Source organism: Neolamprologus brichardi, chromosome 4 (genome assembly GCF_056152115.1).
Source record: "Neolamprologus brichardi isolate AB-2024 chromosome 4, ASM5615211v1, whole genome shotgun sequence".
NCBI classification, from domain to species: Eukaryota; Metazoa; Chordata; class Actinopteri; order Cichliformes; family Cichlidae; genus Neolamprologus; species Neolamprologus brichardi.
In genome coordinates, this window is record NC_142107.1 from 1,326,239 (window position 1) to 1,345,371 (window position 19,133).

At 40.8% G+C, this 19,133-nt stretch overlaps 3 protein-coding genes across 9 annotated transcripts in view; 1 reads left to right on the forward strand and 2 right to left on the reverse strand.

Annotated features, from left to right (window-relative positions):
* Window positions 1-6,793, reverse strand: part of wizb (WIZ zinc finger b) — a 29,731-nt gene extending 22,938 nt beyond the window's left edge. For 4 of the 6 annotated variants that reach the window (XM_006805059.3, XM_087839574.1, XM_006805058.3 and 1 more), the window contains exons 1-4: window positions 6,552-6,793; window positions 5,835-6,021; window positions 5,464-5,665; window positions 5,132-5,207 (exon numbers count right to left, since the gene is read on the reverse strand). In XM_006805059.3, the coding sequence (XP_006805122.2) occupies window positions 5,132-5,207; window positions 5,464-5,665; window positions 5,835-5,942 (386 nt within the window). In that variant the 5' untranslated portion in view covers window positions 5,943-6,021; window positions 6,552-6,793. Of the gene's footprint in view, window positions 1-5,131; window positions 5,208-5,463; window positions 5,666-5,834; window positions 6,022-6,551 lie in introns of those variants that run through there. The other 2 variants (XM_087839572.1, XM_006805060.3) reach the window with 2 other exon arrangements.
* LOC102796611 (trafficking protein particle complex subunit 5-like) lies at window positions 6,578-18,454 on the forward strand. Of its 2 annotated transcripts, none has more exons than XM_006805056.3 (3): window positions 6,578-6,844; window positions 16,073-16,345; window positions 16,418-18,454. In XM_006805056.3, the coding sequence occupies exons 2-3, from the start codon at window positions 16,076-16,078 to the stop codon at window positions 16,712-16,714; spliced, it is 567 nt and encodes a 188-aa protein (XP_006805119.1). In that variant the 5' UTR covers window positions 6,578-6,844; window positions 16,073-16,075; the 3' UTR covers window positions 16,715-18,454. The 2 variants fall into 2 exon arrangements, with proteins under 2 accessions (XP_006805119.1, XP_006805118.1); XM_006805055.2 differs by lacking the exon at window positions 6,578-6,844 and adding an exon at window positions 15,197-15,322.
* On the reverse strand, window positions 10,145-14,218 carry pglyrp6 (peptidoglycan recognition protein 6). Its single transcript, XM_006805057.3, has 5 exons — window positions 14,137-14,218; window positions 12,354-13,181; window positions 12,002-12,212; window positions 11,632-11,926; window positions 10,145-10,430 (listed from the first exon to the last, which is right to left on the reverse strand). Exons 1-5 carry the CDS (start codon window positions 14,201-14,203, stop codon window positions 10,416-10,418), a joined length of 1,416 nt encoding a protein of 471 aa, XP_006805120.2. The 5' UTR covers window positions 14,204-14,218; the 3' UTR covers window positions 10,145-10,415.
* Window positions 18,455-19,133: the final 679 nt, after the last annotated feature.

Genomic DNA, 19,133 nt, shown 5'->3' on the forward strand with positions numbered 1-19,133 from the left:
CCAGATGCTGGGTTTCTTCCTTTTAATTCCTTTTTTTTTTTGCCAGGCCTTTACTTTCAGTTGCTGTTTGTTTGTTTGAGGGCCTTTCTCTGCAAAGTCTTCAACAAGTGAAATGCATGCTCAATTGGGTTAAGATCACTTGCTTGGCCATTCAAGAATAATCCACTTCTTTGGTTTAATAAACTCCTGGGGTGCTTTGGCTGTATGTTTTGGGTCATTGTCCGTCTCTATTACGAAATCCTGCGCAACTGTATTTAGCTAGATTTGAGCAGACCGTATGTCTCTGAGCACTTCAGAGTTCATTCAGCTGCTTCTGCCCTGTGTCACATTATTAATAAACACTAGTGTCTCAGTGCCACTGGCAGCCATGCACGCCCAAACCATCACACTGCCTCCCCTGTGCTTTACAGATGATGCGTTGTCCTTTGGATCATGAGCTGTTCCACGCCTTTTCTTGACATCATTCTTGTAGAGGTTGGTCTTGGTTTCATCTGCCAAAGAATGTTTTTCCAGAACTGTGCTGGGTTTTTTTTAGATGTTTTTTTTTTTTTTTTTAGCAAAGTCCAATCTAGCCTTTCTGTTCTTGAGGTCTTGCACCTTGCAGTAAACCCTCTGTATTTACTTCCATGCAGTCTTCTCTTTATGGTAGACTTGGATATCGATACGCCTAACTCCTGGAGAGTGTTGTTCACTCGGTTGGCTGTTGTGAAGGGGTTTCTCATCACCATGGAAATGCTTCTGCGATCATCCACCACTGTTATCGTCCATGGACGTCCAGGTCATTTTGCATTGCTGAGTTTACCAGTGCTTTCTTTCTTTCTCAGGATGTAACAAACTGTAGATTTTGCCACTCCTAATATTATAGCAATTTCTTGGATGGGTGTTTTCTGTTTTCCCAGCTTAAGGATGGCGTGTTTCACCTACATGGGCAGCTCCTTTAACCGAATGTTGTCTGTTCATGGAAATATCTTCCAAAATGCAACCAACACACCTCAAATGAACTCCAGGCCTTTTATCTGCTTAATTTATAATGACATAAAGAAAGAATTGCCCACATCTGTCCGTGAAATAGCCTTTGAGTCAAATGTCCCATTACTTTTGGTCCCCTTTAAAAAGACGATGGCCTGCATTAAGGAGCTGAAACTCTTCATTGAATTTGACTGTGGATGCACACAAATGAAAGCTGAGAGTCAACACATTATGTCCATTATATAACTATAACTGGAATACGTTTTAGTAAAGACAGTAGTGTGTTCAGCACTTTAGGAAATACACTAATATGTTATCTTTCAAAGAATCAGGTAAGATGATTCTTTGATAGATTCCTGTGAGCTAAATGTAAAAGTTGAACATGCAAGTTCATAACATACAGTAAGGTCTAATTAGGTTTAATTTTGCCTCTTTACATCACCACAGTGGATTTTAAATCAAACAATCAAAAAGTTACTAAAGTGCAAACTTCCAACTTTAACTCGAGAGGTTTAAAAAAAATTGCATTGACTGTTTAGGATTTACAGTCAGGTGCAAAAGTAATTGGACCATTCATGGCCAGGTGAGGCCTGTTCCTTTGTTATTCCTTGACAAAATAAGTAGATCTATCTAGAGCCAATTCCAAGTATTCAACTTGCATTTAGTATCCGTTCACTAGAACTCTGAAAATGAAGCCCAAAGAGATGTTGCAAGTGAGGCGGGCCATCGTTTGGCTGAAAGATCAAAATAAACATATCAGAAAGTTAGAAGAAAGGAGTGGGCAAGTAAACAATTTGGAACATGCTTAAAATGAATGATTGCACTGGCCAACTTCACATCGCCAAAAGGCTTGACTGGCCACAGAAGAAAGCTAAATTGCATGATTGCAGAATTCCTTTCCAAGTTAAGAACACTCAAAAAGATAGACGTATCATTGTCAAAGTCTACAATCAAGAGACGCCTTCATGAACGGAAACACAGTGGGTTTACAACAAGGTTAAAATGAAAAATAAAAAAGATTAGAAATATAGATTAGAAAAAATAAATATGTTTAGTGTACAGGCCTATACTCAGATTTAAATAAATCCTGCAAAACTAATGGAACTGCACTTTACTGTGTTAATGGATAATTACTCAGGGTAATTGAAACTCAAGAGTTTCTCAAGACAAAGGAATAATGATATTCTTAAATGTCCAGTTACCTAATCTCAATGCAGGAGAACAGTTTTCAGTTATTTAATACAAAGCTGAATGCAGACACCCACAAACAAGTATTACCTAAAGGAGTCTGCAGTAAAGGCCTAGCAAGCATCTCAAGGAAACACATGTGGATATGTCTATGTGGTCTAGTCACCTACTGCAAAGGATCACATCTAGTATTAGTTGAGAATCTAGAGAATCTGCAAATATAAAGACTCTAAAGTCTTGAGTTTGTAGCAGCTTTATTTTCTTTCTCTGAAAGCAACTCGGAGTATCCTATGCTGTGTGTTTTGCATCATTTCATCATCATCATCATCATCATCATCCTGGTAGGTGGCAGCAGATTTTTTTTTATCAAGAATGTCCCTGGACATGTCTCCATTCATCTTTCCTTCAATTATATGAAGCATGCCAGTGCTGTATGCTAAAAAACAGCCCCACACTGATGTTCCCACCTCCAAGCTTTACTGTTGGTATGCAGTGCCTTTTGGCCTCCAAACAGCTCAACTTTGACCTCATCTAACCAGTCTACATTCTCCCAGTTTTTCACAAGCTTGTCTAAAGCGGGTCTAAAGTTTGCTGAACTTCATTATGAGTTTTCTTCAGCAATGGAGTCTTGCATATGGCAACAATAAGGTTGCAAAGGTCTTGAGAGAGCTCAGTGGTTTTACTCATTATAATATGTTTCTAATGTGACACCTTGATAATGAGCCATCTTTTATAGGCCATCATTTGAGACTGAACCAGCTGATATTCATTTGCACTAAGTGGCAGGATTGCTTTCTGATTACTGATAGATTTCAGTTGCTATGACTTCCCATGCCCTTTTGAACCTCCCTTCTTCGATATTTTTCCCTATGTCATTTCTCATTATTAAACATCACTTAATTTATGGACATCTATGGTTTGATTTCTTTGCATGTGTGGACTGAATGAGTTGTTACTGACATCTGATGAGAATTTCATGTCAATAGCACATTTAGAAATATCTTTACATAGAAAATTGGTTACGTGTCTAATATTTATTTAAGTGTAAGTATGTCCAACTGCTTCTGTGGCTCTGAAAATGGGAAAAAAAATTTAAAAAATAACAGTAATTTCTAGAAAGTCCATTCAAAATTGTTGTTAAACAACTTGAATTAAAGCTCTGCACTTAAAGATTATGGACCCAACTATATATAAGTAACTAACTTCTCTTATAAGGGGTACATGGAAGGAAAGGCCCATTTTAACATAAGACTGTTGTAGGCCTTCAGTTTCCATCATTGTTTCTTTTTTTCTCAAAGGTGGAAACCGAGACCTATGTTTTTCAAATGCTTTATGGTGCCTGTTTGAGAAGGTATGCTAACTTTTACAGTATATATTTTCTTGCTACGTCAAGTACTAAACTCTAAACTATATTGCTGTAATTTAAGAATGTTGACAAGTTTGAGCACTTGTCTTATTAAGAAATGTGGATTGCCCACATCTGTCCGTTGCAAGCTGAGAAATAACATCGTGGAAGAGACATAAAGTGAGTAAAAAATGCCCTAAATGCATTTAGAATTTATTTAGAATTACAAATTAAATTTATTTTAGCAATTATTATTTTTTAATGTCACAATTCCAATCCTGATCCTTTGGCTTGGACTGGCAAAAGTGACTCGAAATTGGCACTCTGGTGGAGTTACTTTCTGTGTGTGTGTGTTTATAAGTAGTTTTAAACCTTGTGATCCACCAAACAGCATAACAGTAAAATAAGAACCGACTGCGTTACAGTCAGTGCGGGAGCAGCGGCTTCGCTCATGCGCGATTCATTTGCAGTTTGGACGCATAGGTGTGAACATCTTCTGCCCTGATAGCAGCTGGGGGAGGACTATCCTCCGCCTGTGAGCGCTTTAGCACGGGCGAGGTGCCCACGGCAGCACCCGCTGCTTGTTGAGTGTAAGAGCGATACGCGTTTTCACGTCAAAAAGTCGTCATAAATAAATCTCCAATAACACTAGAAAAAGTCACCAGATTTGTCGCTAGTCGCTTTTTAAGGAAAAAAAGTCGCTAAGGGGGTCTGAAAACTCACTAAATATAGCAACAAAGTCGCTAAGTTGGCAACACTGGTAGTTAGCTTATAGCATCAGTTCAAATTCAAATAAATTCAGTTCAGTTTTTTTTATATAGCTCCAAATCGCAACAACAGTTACTTCAAGGCACCTAATATTGTAAAGTTAAAACCCTATAATAATAATAAAGAAAACACCAACAAACAGATAAGCGCCACTGAGCAAACACTTGTGAAGGACAAACTTTGGAAGGAAAAACTCCCTTTTAACCGGAAGAAATGTCCTGCAGAGGCTCAGGGAGGTGCAGCCATCTGAATAACTCATATTGCACTCAGTACAAATAATGCAATAAAACACAAAAGCACCTTCATCTTTATACAGACTAAAGTTAGCCATAAACTGAGCTTGGCTTTTAAACGTTTGTGCTTTTATGCTAAGCTAACAGCTGCTCTCGATAGCTTTGAGCCACAGCTAAAGAGTGTTGCTAATGTTGAACCAGTGTTTCTTTCAAATGTTCCCACTCAGCACTGAGTAAGCAACGAGTTAACGTAAGTAACTGGTATCCAGGCCCACTTTGCCTTATGACCTCAGTATTGCTTAAGTCTTTACTGCATACCCTTATAGAAAAGAAAAAATCATATATTGACTATTCATGAGTGATATATTATAGTTCTTTAAAGGATAACTACTTATTCATGAAAGTTGCCCCTTTTCTCTGTAAATTCCTAAGATATTTATTAAAAGCTAAATATGACTCATGTAAACATTGTGCTGTAAATAAAAAATGTTAAAGGAGCACCTTTCATGACTAAATATATATCTCTTGAAATTAATGGGACTTTTTAAAATATTATATTTCTTTTCTATGTGGGTATTCATTAAAGTCAAATTTCATCACCCTTCGTCCTACACCACCTCCTCCTCACCTTAGTCCAGAAGAAGGAGATCCTGGACTGTGAGCAGCCAGACCGTGAGGGTTAGAAAAGTTCTGTAGCTCCTCCTCTGACGCACGACAGCGCACAAAACAAACAACCACAGAAACATCACTTCACAGCTTCACAGGTAAAATCCACAGTTAAAGAAAGTGCTGAGATTACAGAGAGAGCAAACTGAAAGACTTCTGACTACAGCACACTGGAAAAACATTTAAAACAATAAGGGGACAACAATGATAGGCACATAGGCTCAGTACTAGTTTAGCTTTCCAGCAGAATGCACTGCTAACGTTGTCTTTACATGCATGCAACAGGTGTGTTACCATCTAGTGTTTCCTTCTCAGAGTCAGAGTCCCAGCTTAAGGAGGAAGGAAAGGCTGAGGATTTGAATCTCCTCTGTGCGCTCCTCCCTTGGTCTGCACTGGACTGGGGGCCCTCACTCTGCTTGGAGCGCTCCTCCCCAGTGAGGCCCCACAAGCATTTGGCAGATATCAGGCCATCTCTCAGATTTGGAGAACATGAAGACTAGAAAGTAGTAACAATAAACAAAGAATTTATTGTTGATGGGGGTGAAAATGGCAGTACTTATGACCACATAAAAAAAATTATATATATATATATATATATATATATATATATATATATATATATATATATATATATATATATACATATATATATATTGATGCCTTACCTCTAAGGTGCTGTTGAGGAAAGTTGGGGTGACGGGGTTTTGTGCTGAGTCGATGGGTGCGGGCCCATAGCTGGTCCCTGGGGTTAGGGGTTCCCCTTCTGGCTCCATGGTCCCCCCCACCCCCCAGAGAACAGTATGGAGTCCCACTAGTAAACAGCCTGCCTACATCGTGCAGCCTCCTCTCCTTCTGGAAAACATTCACACATGAACTCGCACTGAAGTTTTTCCGTGATGGAAAACTTTCCTGGAGCTAATTGCACGGAGAAGGATTTTTAAACCAGCATAAAACACACCATGTATCAGCAGATAAAACCTCATTTAATCTGGAGAATCTGTCGTGGTTCAGCTGTCTTGTGTATTTTCTCTTTAAAAAAAATTTGGCAGCTGCAGCTTTCGGACTGTCTGACCTATTTTCACAATATGTCTGGTTTTAAAGAATGAAACGGAGCGCTCGAATGGTTACATAAATAAGTGGCCTTTATATTCAGGCCCTTGTCCTCACTGCTGCCCCTCTAGAAAAAAAAGACAGGAAAATGCCCGGGCACATCAAGGTGTCCCACGGGTTGGCCTCTGTCGCTTCAGAGGACGTGGCTCTTATCGATCCAGTCGCTGTCAGGTGATTTGGAACAGCAACACATCCGTGCACGTTGCCTTTGAAATCCAGACGCCCATAAACTGCAGTTTTTTTAGGTTTTTTTTTTTAGTGCAAATACTCACTGAAATCGGCCTGGTTTGCGGATCGCAGGGAAAGGCTGCCTCTTTAAGCACCGTTCGTCATACTTTGAGGACGGAGCTGAAGCTTTACGCACCGCGACGATGCTGGCAAGAAGCTTTGACTGCTCCCATGGAGGAACTTGCTCTTTTTAATCGGCGCTCGGGTGTTTTGCAGGGATCCCTTGGAGATGCCAGGCAGAGGACTCCATGTTATTTGGCTTGCAGGCACGCCACGGCTGCGTACGTAAACGTCAGCGGGGAGGGTGACGAGAAGAGTTTCGAGTAACCCACCGGAGGCAAGTTTACTATGTCAAACTTTTACGAGTGCTTCGATCGCAGGCTCATTTCTCTAATTCTGTGCGTATTTATGTGGCGGACACTTTATTCACAGCGATTAAATCACGGTGACTCTGTTTTTTTCTCGGAGGGAAATGCACGCGTGAGCAGCGTAAGCACGCCACAGTAATAATATTTCTTTAAATGCGTTTTATTTTGTGTAAATAGGTATACTATAAATAAAGGTTATGCGGTATCTGCGTACATTTGTCAACACGTATGTGGCTCTCCATAGTGACGCTGTTGTGAATGACATATTTGCGTATCATAATGTGTAATAACACTGTGATAGTAACACCTGAACAATGTTTGTCGGTTACTTTGTGTATCAAATTCCCCCAAATGCTAAACAAAATCAATATACGCCTTTCCGATTGTTATATGTGGTCAACCTGCGCCCCCTGTTGGTCACACCTATCTGTAAATATCCATATCTCGTTGCATATACATGTAAAAAAAATTGTAAGGCAGGATTTATGACAGGATAGGGGGCAAACAGAAGGGGGAAAGTGATGATTATGAGTTACTAAATAGTGGAAAAGGGGCATTAAATAAGCTAATGCTTCTTCCTGCTCCTTTGTGAACATGTTATTTATTATGATTATGATCATTATGTTTTTTTGTTTCTTTTTGTTCTTGTATTGTTTGAACATTTTCAAAATAAGGCTACAATATGTAACTTTTCAGAAACTGTGGGTCAGTTTCTCCAAATTCTCTGCACGAAATGAACGAAGGTCACTTGGATAAGTTACTTTGCATCTCTTGCAAAAACACGTTCCGTCAAATTGTTTCCTTCCACAAAAACAATACACACAGCTATGAAAACTGACATCTTGCTGATGGATTTAAAACACTACCGTCAGAAGTGGTCAGTATAGGCTTCTTGAGGCCATGTTACACACACACACACACACACACACACACAAAATAAAAAAGCAAATTGCCTGTCACTGTCTGTGTTCCTGCTGCTCCATCTTCTTGCCTAACACCTGGATAAGTCACTTAAGATCCCTTTTGTATTCTGACACATACTGAAATGTTCTTCCAATTGACTTTGCATAAATGCAGAATGAGTAATTGGAAATCTGCATTTTGAAGCCCAGTGTTCCTAGGTGAACAGCGCGTGCTAAATGATGCAATTTGAGTTTGCAAAACTGTGATTTAGAAAGATATTTGAGTAAGACCAACAGAAAAGGGCAATTTGGAATCAAGCTGTCGATACGTGAGCTCAGTGTTTTCAGCACTGTGTGCATGATTTCATTTGTTAAAATAAGCAAAACTGCTGTAGTTAAACATCAAAGCAAAGGCATACTTTCAAAAAATACATTTTTCTGATTAATTAATATGTACATCACTTGGTGAAGGTGTTTTTTAAGTACCTTGTACACTTATAAGCAGTTTGGGAATCTCCTCAGTGATATATAACACTGTAATAACAACTGCTAATACATTTTTAGTTAATTACACTTTACTGTGCAGAACGGTGTCACTGCTTATTTTGTCATTTTGTAATGAATAATTATATTCTGGTCTGCCAGTCGTTAGTTATGCTATTATTAGTAGTATCTTTGTTACAGGTTTATATGTGAGTTATAAACTGTGTTGCGTGTTGCATCATAGATGATATGAGACAATGACATCTGTACACATAACACTTCATACACTGTGTTCTGTGTTTGGTTAATGATTACAAATTAGTTATTAATTTAACAAGTTATTTAACAAGTTATTATCTGTTTTGTATATTACTGATCAGTGAGACTGACCTTACTGTAAATTCATTGTGTTTTGATTCAATGGACAAATTCCAATCTGAACACAACTGCTTTTGTGACTAAACAGGACACAAACTGCAGTCCCCAGTGTTGTAATGTATGGCGGTCCCAGTACCCCTGCCTACTTATACATAGCATATGACAATAATTTTCTACAAAACAACTGTTACCAGTAAGTAAGCCCTAATATTTATGTTGTTATTAATGTCAGTTTACCCTTTAGTAATAATGGTTATTGTAATGTATAATAAGAAATGTAGTACCTTAAAGTATCAAATAATTGAAATTTAGTAAAGTCAGTGTATCATCTGCGAATGTATAATGAAACAACTGAAAAGTGAAGTACTAAGGTAAAGTACTATGAAAGTATATAAGCTGAGTAAAGTATTCAGATTTTTTTTATGAAAGTAAAGTTTTGTTTCTTTAACACAGTTTCTATAACACATAGTATATCATTATTGCCAAAATAAAACCCACAAGTATACAGTCATGTGACACACTCCATCTCATGGAAATCAATGCTTCACTGTATAGTTGAAAAAGCAAAGTCTTGATCGTTTTAGAAACAGAAACAGTGACAAAAGTGACAGTCAAAAGAAAGAAACATCAAACAACCTGAAGTATTTCCATGATTCCAGTAAGTATTATATTTTTTAAAATACCATCATTAGTCAGATCCACATTCAGGTATTCCAGCCCAGGGTCCTGTTATTGCAGACTTCTTAGATAAACTGTTGACATCGCCGGTCTGCCGTCCTCTTTACTGGTGAAGTGTTTGCTGTTGCCACATCAAGCTCTGAAGAGACCTTCAGCAAAGCATTTGACTTTAATGTGAGTTTAATGAGGCATTTTATTCAGATATCACCACATTATTTCAAATGACTAATTTCACTGTTAAAAAAGAAAAAAAACTGGCTTGCCTGGGGAAAAAGAAACAAAAAGGAGTCTTCACAACAACCCCAAAATGTCATCAGAGGACTTCCTCTTGCACATGTTGGTGTCAAAGTCCATGTTTCTAAAATTCTGTCTGCATGGAAAGCATGCAAAGACGGAGAGAATGGCTTTGTATGCCAAAACTAGCCTGAGGGAAAGGCTCAGATTTCTGGCCAGAGCAAGTTGGTAGAGGCTTTGCATGCGCTCATGTAACATACAGGCAAAGAGGAGAGCAGCTTCTGGTCATTGATTCAATTATGTGAAAAGTCTGAAAGTTAAACCAGAAATGGAAGTTTAGGCAGAACAGGGATCTTTAGGACACTGGTGAATCCACCGTGGAATGGCTCAAAAAGAAGAAATGGAGGGTTGTGAAATAGCCAAGATCTGAATCCCACTGAAATCTTGTGGGGGATTCGGATTGGGCAGTACATGCAAGAAAAGCCTCAAACATGTTGCAACAGAAGGAATTTCACATGGAGAAGCGGTCAGAAATTTCAAGCAATGTCAGCAGCCAGAGAACACTTATGCAAATCAGCTGTAATACATGACTTCTGCTGAAGTCGCTTAGAAGAATATCAAAAACTAACTGAAGAAAAATCTTTCTTAACAACAGTCTCTGTTTCAGGAAGAATTTTTTTAAAAGCCAGCAGTTTGCATTGGATGTACTTCATCGTCATATTAATCGCTCCGCTGATGGAATCCCAAAAAAAGGTACTTACTTAATGCAACGCATGCCACAGAGTGAAAAAGAAATGTCAACAAAGCAGCCCATAAATATAAGTCTAATATTTATTGTGCGATGGTTTGGTCTATCCCAGCCTCTTTATTTCTGGACCTCCTAAGAAAAAGAACAAAAGAAAAGAAAGTAAGTCATATAAGAAGGCCAAAAAGAGTGGAGCATTTGCAGAAATAAAAGTAGGGCTGCAACAGGTCTTTAAAGACTCTGTATTTCACCACATTCATGCTTTCATCAATTCTGACCTGTTCCTACAGCCTCAAATCACCCACATAGCATGATGCTGCCACCCTATGCTCTGCCATAAAGGCTCGATGAATAAAATGAAACAGTCGACCTTCACTCAGATTGCACCGTCTTCACAAAGAACTTCTGAAGGTTCCTTCTCTTTGAGTAACCAGGTGGGAGGGGGTTTCTCACCTCCCTGACTAGGAGCTACATCAGGAAAAGTTGTGGATTCAAAAACCTGCGCAATTATTTTAATGCTGCGATTTAAAATCCTTACCCTGAGCTTCACAGCATCAGTTTTATTACCTACATGCTGCAGAGAGTGTCCTCCCATCTAGACAGAAATTGCTGCATGGTGAGGGTCACCTTCTTTGATTTCTCAAGTGCATTTAACATGATTCAGCCACTGCTACTGACTGCAGTTTGTGAAATTAGATAGGGCTCTGCCTGATTTGGCGATGTGCAGTGCGGGAGCTCCTCTGGGGACTACACTTTCTCCGTTCCTGTTCACCTTGTACACCTCAGACTTTTTCCATAACTCTGGGTCATGCCACCTACAGAAAGACAGTTCTGCAGTGGATGTGTCATTGATGGGAAGGCAGAGGAGTAGGAAGCACTAGTGGATTATTTTTGTGGAACGTTCTGGGAGAACTCGTCTACTTCTGAAGGTGAATAAGGCCAGAGAGATTTGATCAACTTCAGATTAAAGAAAAAGTGCTGCGCAGTGATGAGTCACGTTAATGACCCGCAATGGCAACAATTTGGGGTATCACATCAGGAATAGTTTTAATATACATGTGGGGAAATAGGCATTTTAACTGATAATGCACTGAAGGCATTATCTGAGGACAATCACTGAGTTAAACAAGCTGCATAGCAACCCATCTAATGCCTGATAACACATTTCATTAGCTGATATATATACAACAACCCCTTAGTAACCCTAGAAGAAAGACTAGATTACCATCAAAGTTTTTTTAGTAGTGATGTAAGGATCTGTCTAAACATTTTCAATTAGTTGGCACATTGTGGTGAACAACACCACACACACACACATTTCAAAATTCCTACATACCCCAAAATGTTTCCAGGTCTTGATCTCACTGTACAGAGCATCTCCTGGGCAAGCAGTGTTCACCATCTGTCTGTGACCCCTCAGGGTAAAGGTGGGTATGAGTCGCCCGCCATCGATAGCGCAGCTTGCCAGCTGGTCTCTCACCAGCTCCATGGCGTGCTGAGAGGGCAGAATGCTGCTGTAGTCTCCAATGAAGGAAACGCCGTAGCCGACAGAGTTGTAGCCGAGGGTGTGGGCTCCTTGCCAGTACCATCCTCGGCCCTCGTAGATGTTCCCGTCGGAGCCCGCAACGAAGCTTTTGGAGAGGACAGAGACTCTTAGACGGTGTGAGCTGGTGGCGAAGATGTCACGTGTGAAAACGTCCACGTACCTATATCCGATGTCATCCCAGCCTCTGTCCTCCTGATGAAACCGCTGCATGGAGCGCATGTCTGCAGAGCACTGCTCAAAGGTCAGACAGGGCTGGCTGGGCGTGCTAGTGTGGTGGATGAACATGAAGGAGAGAGGCAGCGAGAGGTTGGTGGGTGTTCCTATGTACGGCTTTGCACCCCACATACACCGAGGAACGATGGGTGGGCAATCTGAAACAGATCAGAGTTTGTTACATGTGACGTTATGCTCGTATTTTGATGGACCTTCTTAACTTTCTTATGTAATGGTCATAGATCACACTGCTGTTCTAAAACCTTTCACTTGGTCTGTGTTTTTGGTTTTATGCTCACCCATGTACATATGGACAAACTCCTTCATCCCCTCCTTCACCTCTCTCATCAGCACCTTCTTCTCCTTCCTCTCCATATTTGACAGTCCTGTCAGACTCTGCTGCAGCTGTACAGATTTCACCACCTGTCTGGCCAGCAGCAGCGGGACAACCAACTGTCTGAAGTTCTCCCTGCGGCGTCGGCTGATGAGGCGTGGGGCGGTGTCCAGTCCTTTACCCTCCAGCTGGTGGCAGTAGTACTCTGCCAGCAGACTGCTGAGCTTGAGAGGACGTCTGGATTTGTCAGAAACCTCCAACCCCAGCACGACGCCGTCCATGCCTCCGTTGACTTGAGCGGTGGTGAGCAGGGAGGGGCTGTCCGAGAGGGTGAACACTTGAGGAGAGCTTGGGTCGTCCCAGCAGCCGTCGGGTCCCAGACGCCGCGTCACAGTTGGACTCTGCCTGCGGGAAAGGCCCAGATCTCTGGCCAGAGCAAGTTGGTAGAGACCTCGAACGCGTCCTCGAGTCTTGGCGAGTAAACCGGCCTCGATGCCCAGGAGGAGCGGTCTGAGGGCAACAGTGGTACCATCAGGAGTTAGGACCACCCCTTCCTCTTTGGCGTCTTCTGTCACCCTGTGATGCACAGCTTTTCTAATGTAATCTGAAAGGTTAGCAGCCAGTTCAGGCACTCCAGAGAGATCACTGAAAAGGAAGTACTGAATAAACGGGTCATTGACCTCAGCTGCCCGCCGCAGCCTCTTCAACACAGCTAGCGGCTCTGACCCAGGGTCCTCATCTTCTACCTGCTTTACTGCACTGATGAAGTCTTCCATCCGATATGAAAATGAAGCTGAAGAGAAGAAAAATTGTCATTCAAACTAAAGCCCATCATTTCTCCCCCATACAAACCTTCCTTTGTTTGTAAGTTTAAACACAAACTGATTTAACCAAAGGAGACGTGGCGAGGAGAACAGCGGCACTAAAAGACTTTGACTGAAGAAAGGCAAATATTGCCTGCAGTGTTTTTATTATGCTCAACAAGTGGGAAGTAAAGTGGCCAGCCAACTGTTCCAGCAGTCGTCTCGATGATTAAATGAAACCAACAGTTGGAGGAAAAAGCCACAGAAATCTTTTTTCAGCATAATCAGAAATGACTTTAGGCCAAGCTACAGCTGACATTTCTCCCCCTATCAGGCTGAGAACAATTTTGCCCATTTCTTGGTCTCAGATGTGAAAAAGAAGAGTCAGAAGAAAAGTCTTACACAAAGCCATTTCCAAAAATACTTTTTTTTTTCTTTTCTTTTTTTGATTGGTTGGCTGGTTGGTTTTTAAGGCAGATTTTTCTTACTTCAGCAAGAACATGTCAAACCACATCCTGCATGTGTTACAGCAGCATGGTAGGAAAAACCATCCCGGTGCAACTAAACTGGCCTGCACGCGCCCCAGACCTGTCACCCTCCAAAAAACAAATGAACCACGGTAAAAACAGCAAACATGACAAAGGAGGCCCCAGCCTCTTGGGCAGCTGAAATCTTTATTTTGGCAAGAATGAAAAAAGATTTTCTTATCAAAATGATAAAAGCTGATTGCCTCCTTGGAAATGTATGTTTTCTATTTGCATAAGATTAGAATCAAGTCCTTAAACTGAAAGAAGTTTGGACCGGTAGACACGCAAGTAGAGCGAGGAATTAGTCAACAAGGGAAAGAAAGAAAGAAAGAAAATGAAAGCAAATACAGTTTCTTGATCTGAATACATGCATACAATCGAGCTCATAAAACAGGTGAAAACAGTGAAGCAACCCTACCCTCCACACACGTGCTGACCAACAGCACCAGAAAGACCAGGCTCAGCTTCCAGCAGACTCTGTCCATCTTGAGATGTGAACACCTTCAGCTCCGCACTTCAAATGTGTCTGCCTTAATGGCTCTCTCTTATTTATCACATGCAGTAAAGGGAGTGGTTATATAACAGTTGTACACACACACACACACACAAATACACAGAGTAGATAGGCCTCAGTTTAATCTGTTGGTGTGGCCATCTGAGCAATGTGGGAAACTGGCACCTGTAATATAAGCAGCATGAAGTGGTTTGTCCTCAGCGGTCAAGGTCTTTCCATGTACCTCACAGTGATCCACTTGGACATTTTCGAGAATTTCTCAAGTTCTGTAATAAATCTCAGTCATCTCGTTTTGCGTGCCGCAGCTTCTGGAAATAACAGCAGCCTGCAGAAGACTGTTCACTACAGTACAAATCACTGGGAGTCCACTGTGAGGCAATACACATGTTCATGTTAGTGTGGAGAAAACACACAGCGCTGGGCTGCAAAACTGTGGAAGTCCCCCCCAAAAAATATGAATCACGTGTGTTCTCAGCAGCAGCTGCAGAAATGCACAACAAAGATCTTCATGTTCACTGAGGTTTATATGGTGACACGATCATTGCTGGAAATCATGTCACAGTACATGTGCACGCACTGCAGAAAGTCTCAGACTGGTTTTTGCAACTGTGCCATGATTACAAGAACAGGAAGTGGAGGTCCAAGTGTAAAGTCCAGTGCAGAAAGTCTGGGATGTGGATAATAAAGGTCAGTAATGTAAATAAAAAAGATCTTCTAAAAGCAGGAACGAGAAGGACATGGTGGAGTCAGTAAGACCAGGGTAATTATTTAAAATTAACTGTGCTAATAGTAATATTATTATGAATAATAATGATAATAATAATAGATGTGAAAAATTAGGTCATGTTTTCGGGGGGAAAGGGAGACGTCAAAATGGTTATGGTCGTTAATGCCAGATGAAGATGGCTTGTTAAAAAAAAATATAGGTAAAAAGTAAGGAAAGCAGGGTGCAGTGTGTTGTTGCACTAAAGAGTCCGGCCACTAGATGGCGGTATGCAACTTAACTGTTGGTAATGTTGAGCTATCAAGGAAGGAAGAAGACGGAGAGGAGGAAGAAGAACTGACCATCAGCTGATTTAGCTCTGACAAGGTGCGTTTATGTTACACAGACGTCTCTGAAAACGAGTAAACCTGCTACAGAATATTATACTCTCTGTGTAAAAGCGTAGCTTTTCATTCCTGCTGTTGTATGTGTAGGATAATCTTTATCGGAAGTGCCGGCTAACAGTTGTAGCGCGATGGCTAACAGCCAGCTTTCGTGTCTGTAGAAACTCAGCAGGTCCATTGTGTTTGCAAAAAGCTTGTAACGTGTGTCTGTGTGGTGAAGTCATACTTGGAATTACATTTTATAATGAGAGGTCTGTGAGTCTGCGGCCACACATTTATTCCCATGTTATTAGTGCCTCCTTTTTGTAAATGTTTAGCATATCAGTATATAAAAGCTAAATTAGCACCCCTGCGTTTCACTTATGTATATTGCCTTTACTGAACATCGCAAGTTGTATTCGCATGAAAGGCTAGTCTCTAAGATTTGACACAATAAACTTGTTTCACTACTTGAGGGAAAGCACACCAGGCTATGAAAGAGGATATACTGGAAGCTGGTGACGTGCAACCAAAAAGTAATCAAATGACAGAAGAGCGATAGCACACTACGCTCAAATATAAATGCTAGCAACGTGTGCAAGCGATGTCTCATGGTCTACATAGATTCAACACAAACGTATTGAACCTTTGCCGGTTCTCCACTAGCTGTCATGAAAGTGCGCTCCATAATCTTGCCAAAACAAAAGTCTGCATCAGGACATGTAAACCACTGACTGCCATTACTCCCCAACAGAAAATGGACACCCGTTTCACTCGAGGGAAATCCAACATCCTTGAACGCCCTCTGACCCGACCCAAGACTGAAGTCAGTCTGAGCGCCTTTGCGCTCCTGTTCTCCGAGATGGTACAGTACTGTCAGAGCCGCGTGTACTCCGTGTCGGAGCTGCAGACACGCCTGGCAGACATGGGCCAGAGCGTGGGAGCCAGCATGCTGGATGTGTTGGTGCTGAGGGAGAAGAACGGGAAGAGGGAGACCAAAGTGTTGAACATGCTCCTCTTTGTCAAGGTGAGCAAATTTAATCATACGCACGAGTAACCTTTTTTATTTTCAAACTCTTAACAGTCATCTTGCTTTTAGGTTAATGTGTGGAAGTCCTTGTTTGGAAAGGAAGCTGACAAGCTGGAGCAGGCCAACGATGACGACAAGACGTACTACATCATAGAGAAAGAGCCGCTTATTAATGCGTACATCTCCGTGCCCAAGGAGAACAGCAGCTTGAACTGCGCCGCCTTCACCGCGGGCATCGTGGAGGCCATCCTCACACACAGTGGCTTTCCCGCAAAGGTCACTGCCCACTGGCACAAAGGCACCACGCTGATGATAAAGTTTAACGAGTCAGTTATAGCCAGGGACAAGGCTTTGGATGGCAGATAAGAAAGATCGGAGGGGGGGAGTTGTTATGTAAATCTGTACAGGATGAGGAGAAATCACGGAGGCCCATGCTGGTGTTTGTATCTGAAGTGTCTCCTTGTGGTAACTGATGAGACAGGGTGACATTATAAATGGATCACTGTGCTGTACTGAGCCTCATAAGCAGAAAATATGCACCTAGATGGTTTTGTGGATCATCTCCTTCTCGTTTTGCCTCCTGATGTGGTTTTATTTTGTAGTTTTTCTTTTGTCACATATTTGCAACAGACAAAAGTTTAAACATACTGCATAAACTTTCATGCCACAATGGTCACCAGAATGTAAAAAAATTAAACAAAACATTGGGGCTCTATTTGACAGCCCTTTTACACCATTTTTAAAATATTTGATTATTATTGTTTTAGTCTACAAGCTGGCTTCAGGAGGCCAACAAAGTAGAGTACCCCTGGTTATGATAATATTAAATCATAACCAACAATGAATCACCACATGACTTGTTTTTAGGGACAAAAAATTTTAAGGAGACAGGTCCAAGGTTTTCCCTGCAACCCTGAGCTGGATAAGTGGGATCAAGTGGATGTATGAGTCCATGGTTTGTTTTCTATTTCATTCCAGCTCAGCCTCAGCTTTTGTTTTGTTTTGTTTTTAAATGCATTCATAATCTGGGGCTAGTAATTCTGTGCTAACAACGCAACCACCAGGCTACATCTTACAAATCTATACATTTCTTGGGCCCAGAAATTTTGCAGTGCTAAGCTGAGTTGTTTTTCTTTAAACAGCATCTGTGGAAAAGAGGAAGTAGTTTAGTGTTATTTAAAATACATTTTTGTATTTAGTGTCTTGTCATCGAGTCATTATGTAACACAAAGACGTTTACATGTTACAAATAAAAACTGGAAGGTTGTGGTTGTTTTTGATGACATGGCTGCTTTTAAGCAAACAAAAGCTGCTTAGCTTATCCTAACACAGACATATTTAAAACATGCGCTGAATATTATAATTTATATTATGTCCAGAGGACATATTTGTTACACTGAGGGAAATAAATGTGGTCATTTCCAGGTCTGACTGTAATGTATATAGCAATAACTAACATTGAGTTTATTTCATTTTTTTTAAATAACAAATCACAGCACTAGTTAATGTTAGTGTGAAGAAAGCTCCCCATTTACATGAACTAATTCAAATCTTCACGATAGATATGATTCAACCCACTGCAGCGCAGAACCTTTAATATCTACAGTGTGTTCTAATCTCTAGTAAAATATTGTGTTCAACAGTATCAAACGCTGCACTGAGGTCTATCAGGACAAGCACAGAGATGAGGCCACTGTTAGAGGCCGTAAGAAGATTATTTGTAACCTTCACTAAAGCTGTTTCTGTGCTATGATGGGCTCTGAAACCCGAATGAATCTCTTAAAATAAACCATTCCTCTGCAGATGATGAGTTAGCTGAATGACCATTTTACAACTCTGTAGTTTCAGCCTGGGAGCACATCTGTGTTCCCAGAGCCCATCAGAAAGCAGGCTAAGGCATGACTCCTACAACCACACAGCCTTCTTTTGTCCCCCTGTTGTATCTGACATAAGCCATAATTAACCTGAAATGGACAGAGACTCATGGGAAATTGTGTTCCAAATAAGCCATGCGGCATTAAATGCTACTGAGGAAAGCTACGAGTATAGGTTTACAATTCATGCATTTGTGTACCTTAATAAAAATATGAGAAGTATAAGTAAGAATTGATTGATTGGTAACTTTATTTCAACATGTGAACAATATACAAGAAGAGGAAATTGTGGTTGTTTGATCTAGTTTGGTTCTGGTGTTACCCAATATAACAAAGACATTTTGAATGCAGAAATCAGAAGTTGTGGTTGTGTGAATAGAGCTAGCATCCCCCTTTTGTTTCAGCCTGTATGCTAAAATAAGCTAACAGTCTGCTGATTGCTTCATATACAGACATGAGTGATATCTCTATACAGTGGCTTGCAAAAGTATTCGGTCCCCTTGAACTTTTCCACATTTTGTCACATAACAGCCACAAACATGAATCAATTTTATTGGGATTCCACGTGAAAGACCAATACAAAGTGGTGTACACGTGAGAAGTGGAACAAAAATCATACATGATTCCAAACATTTTTTACAAATAAATAACTGCAAAGTGGGGTGTGCGTAATTATTCAGCCGCCTGAGTCAGCACTTTGTAGAACCACCTTTTGCTGCAATTACAGCTGCCAGTCTTTTAGGGTCTGTCTCTACCAGCTTTGCACATGTAGAGACTGAAATCTTTGCCCATTCTTCTTTGCAAAACAGCTCCAGCTCAGTCAGATTAGATGGACAGCGTTTGTGAACAGCAGTTTTCAGATCTTGCCACAGATTCTCGATTGGATTTAGATCTGGACTTTGACTGGGCCA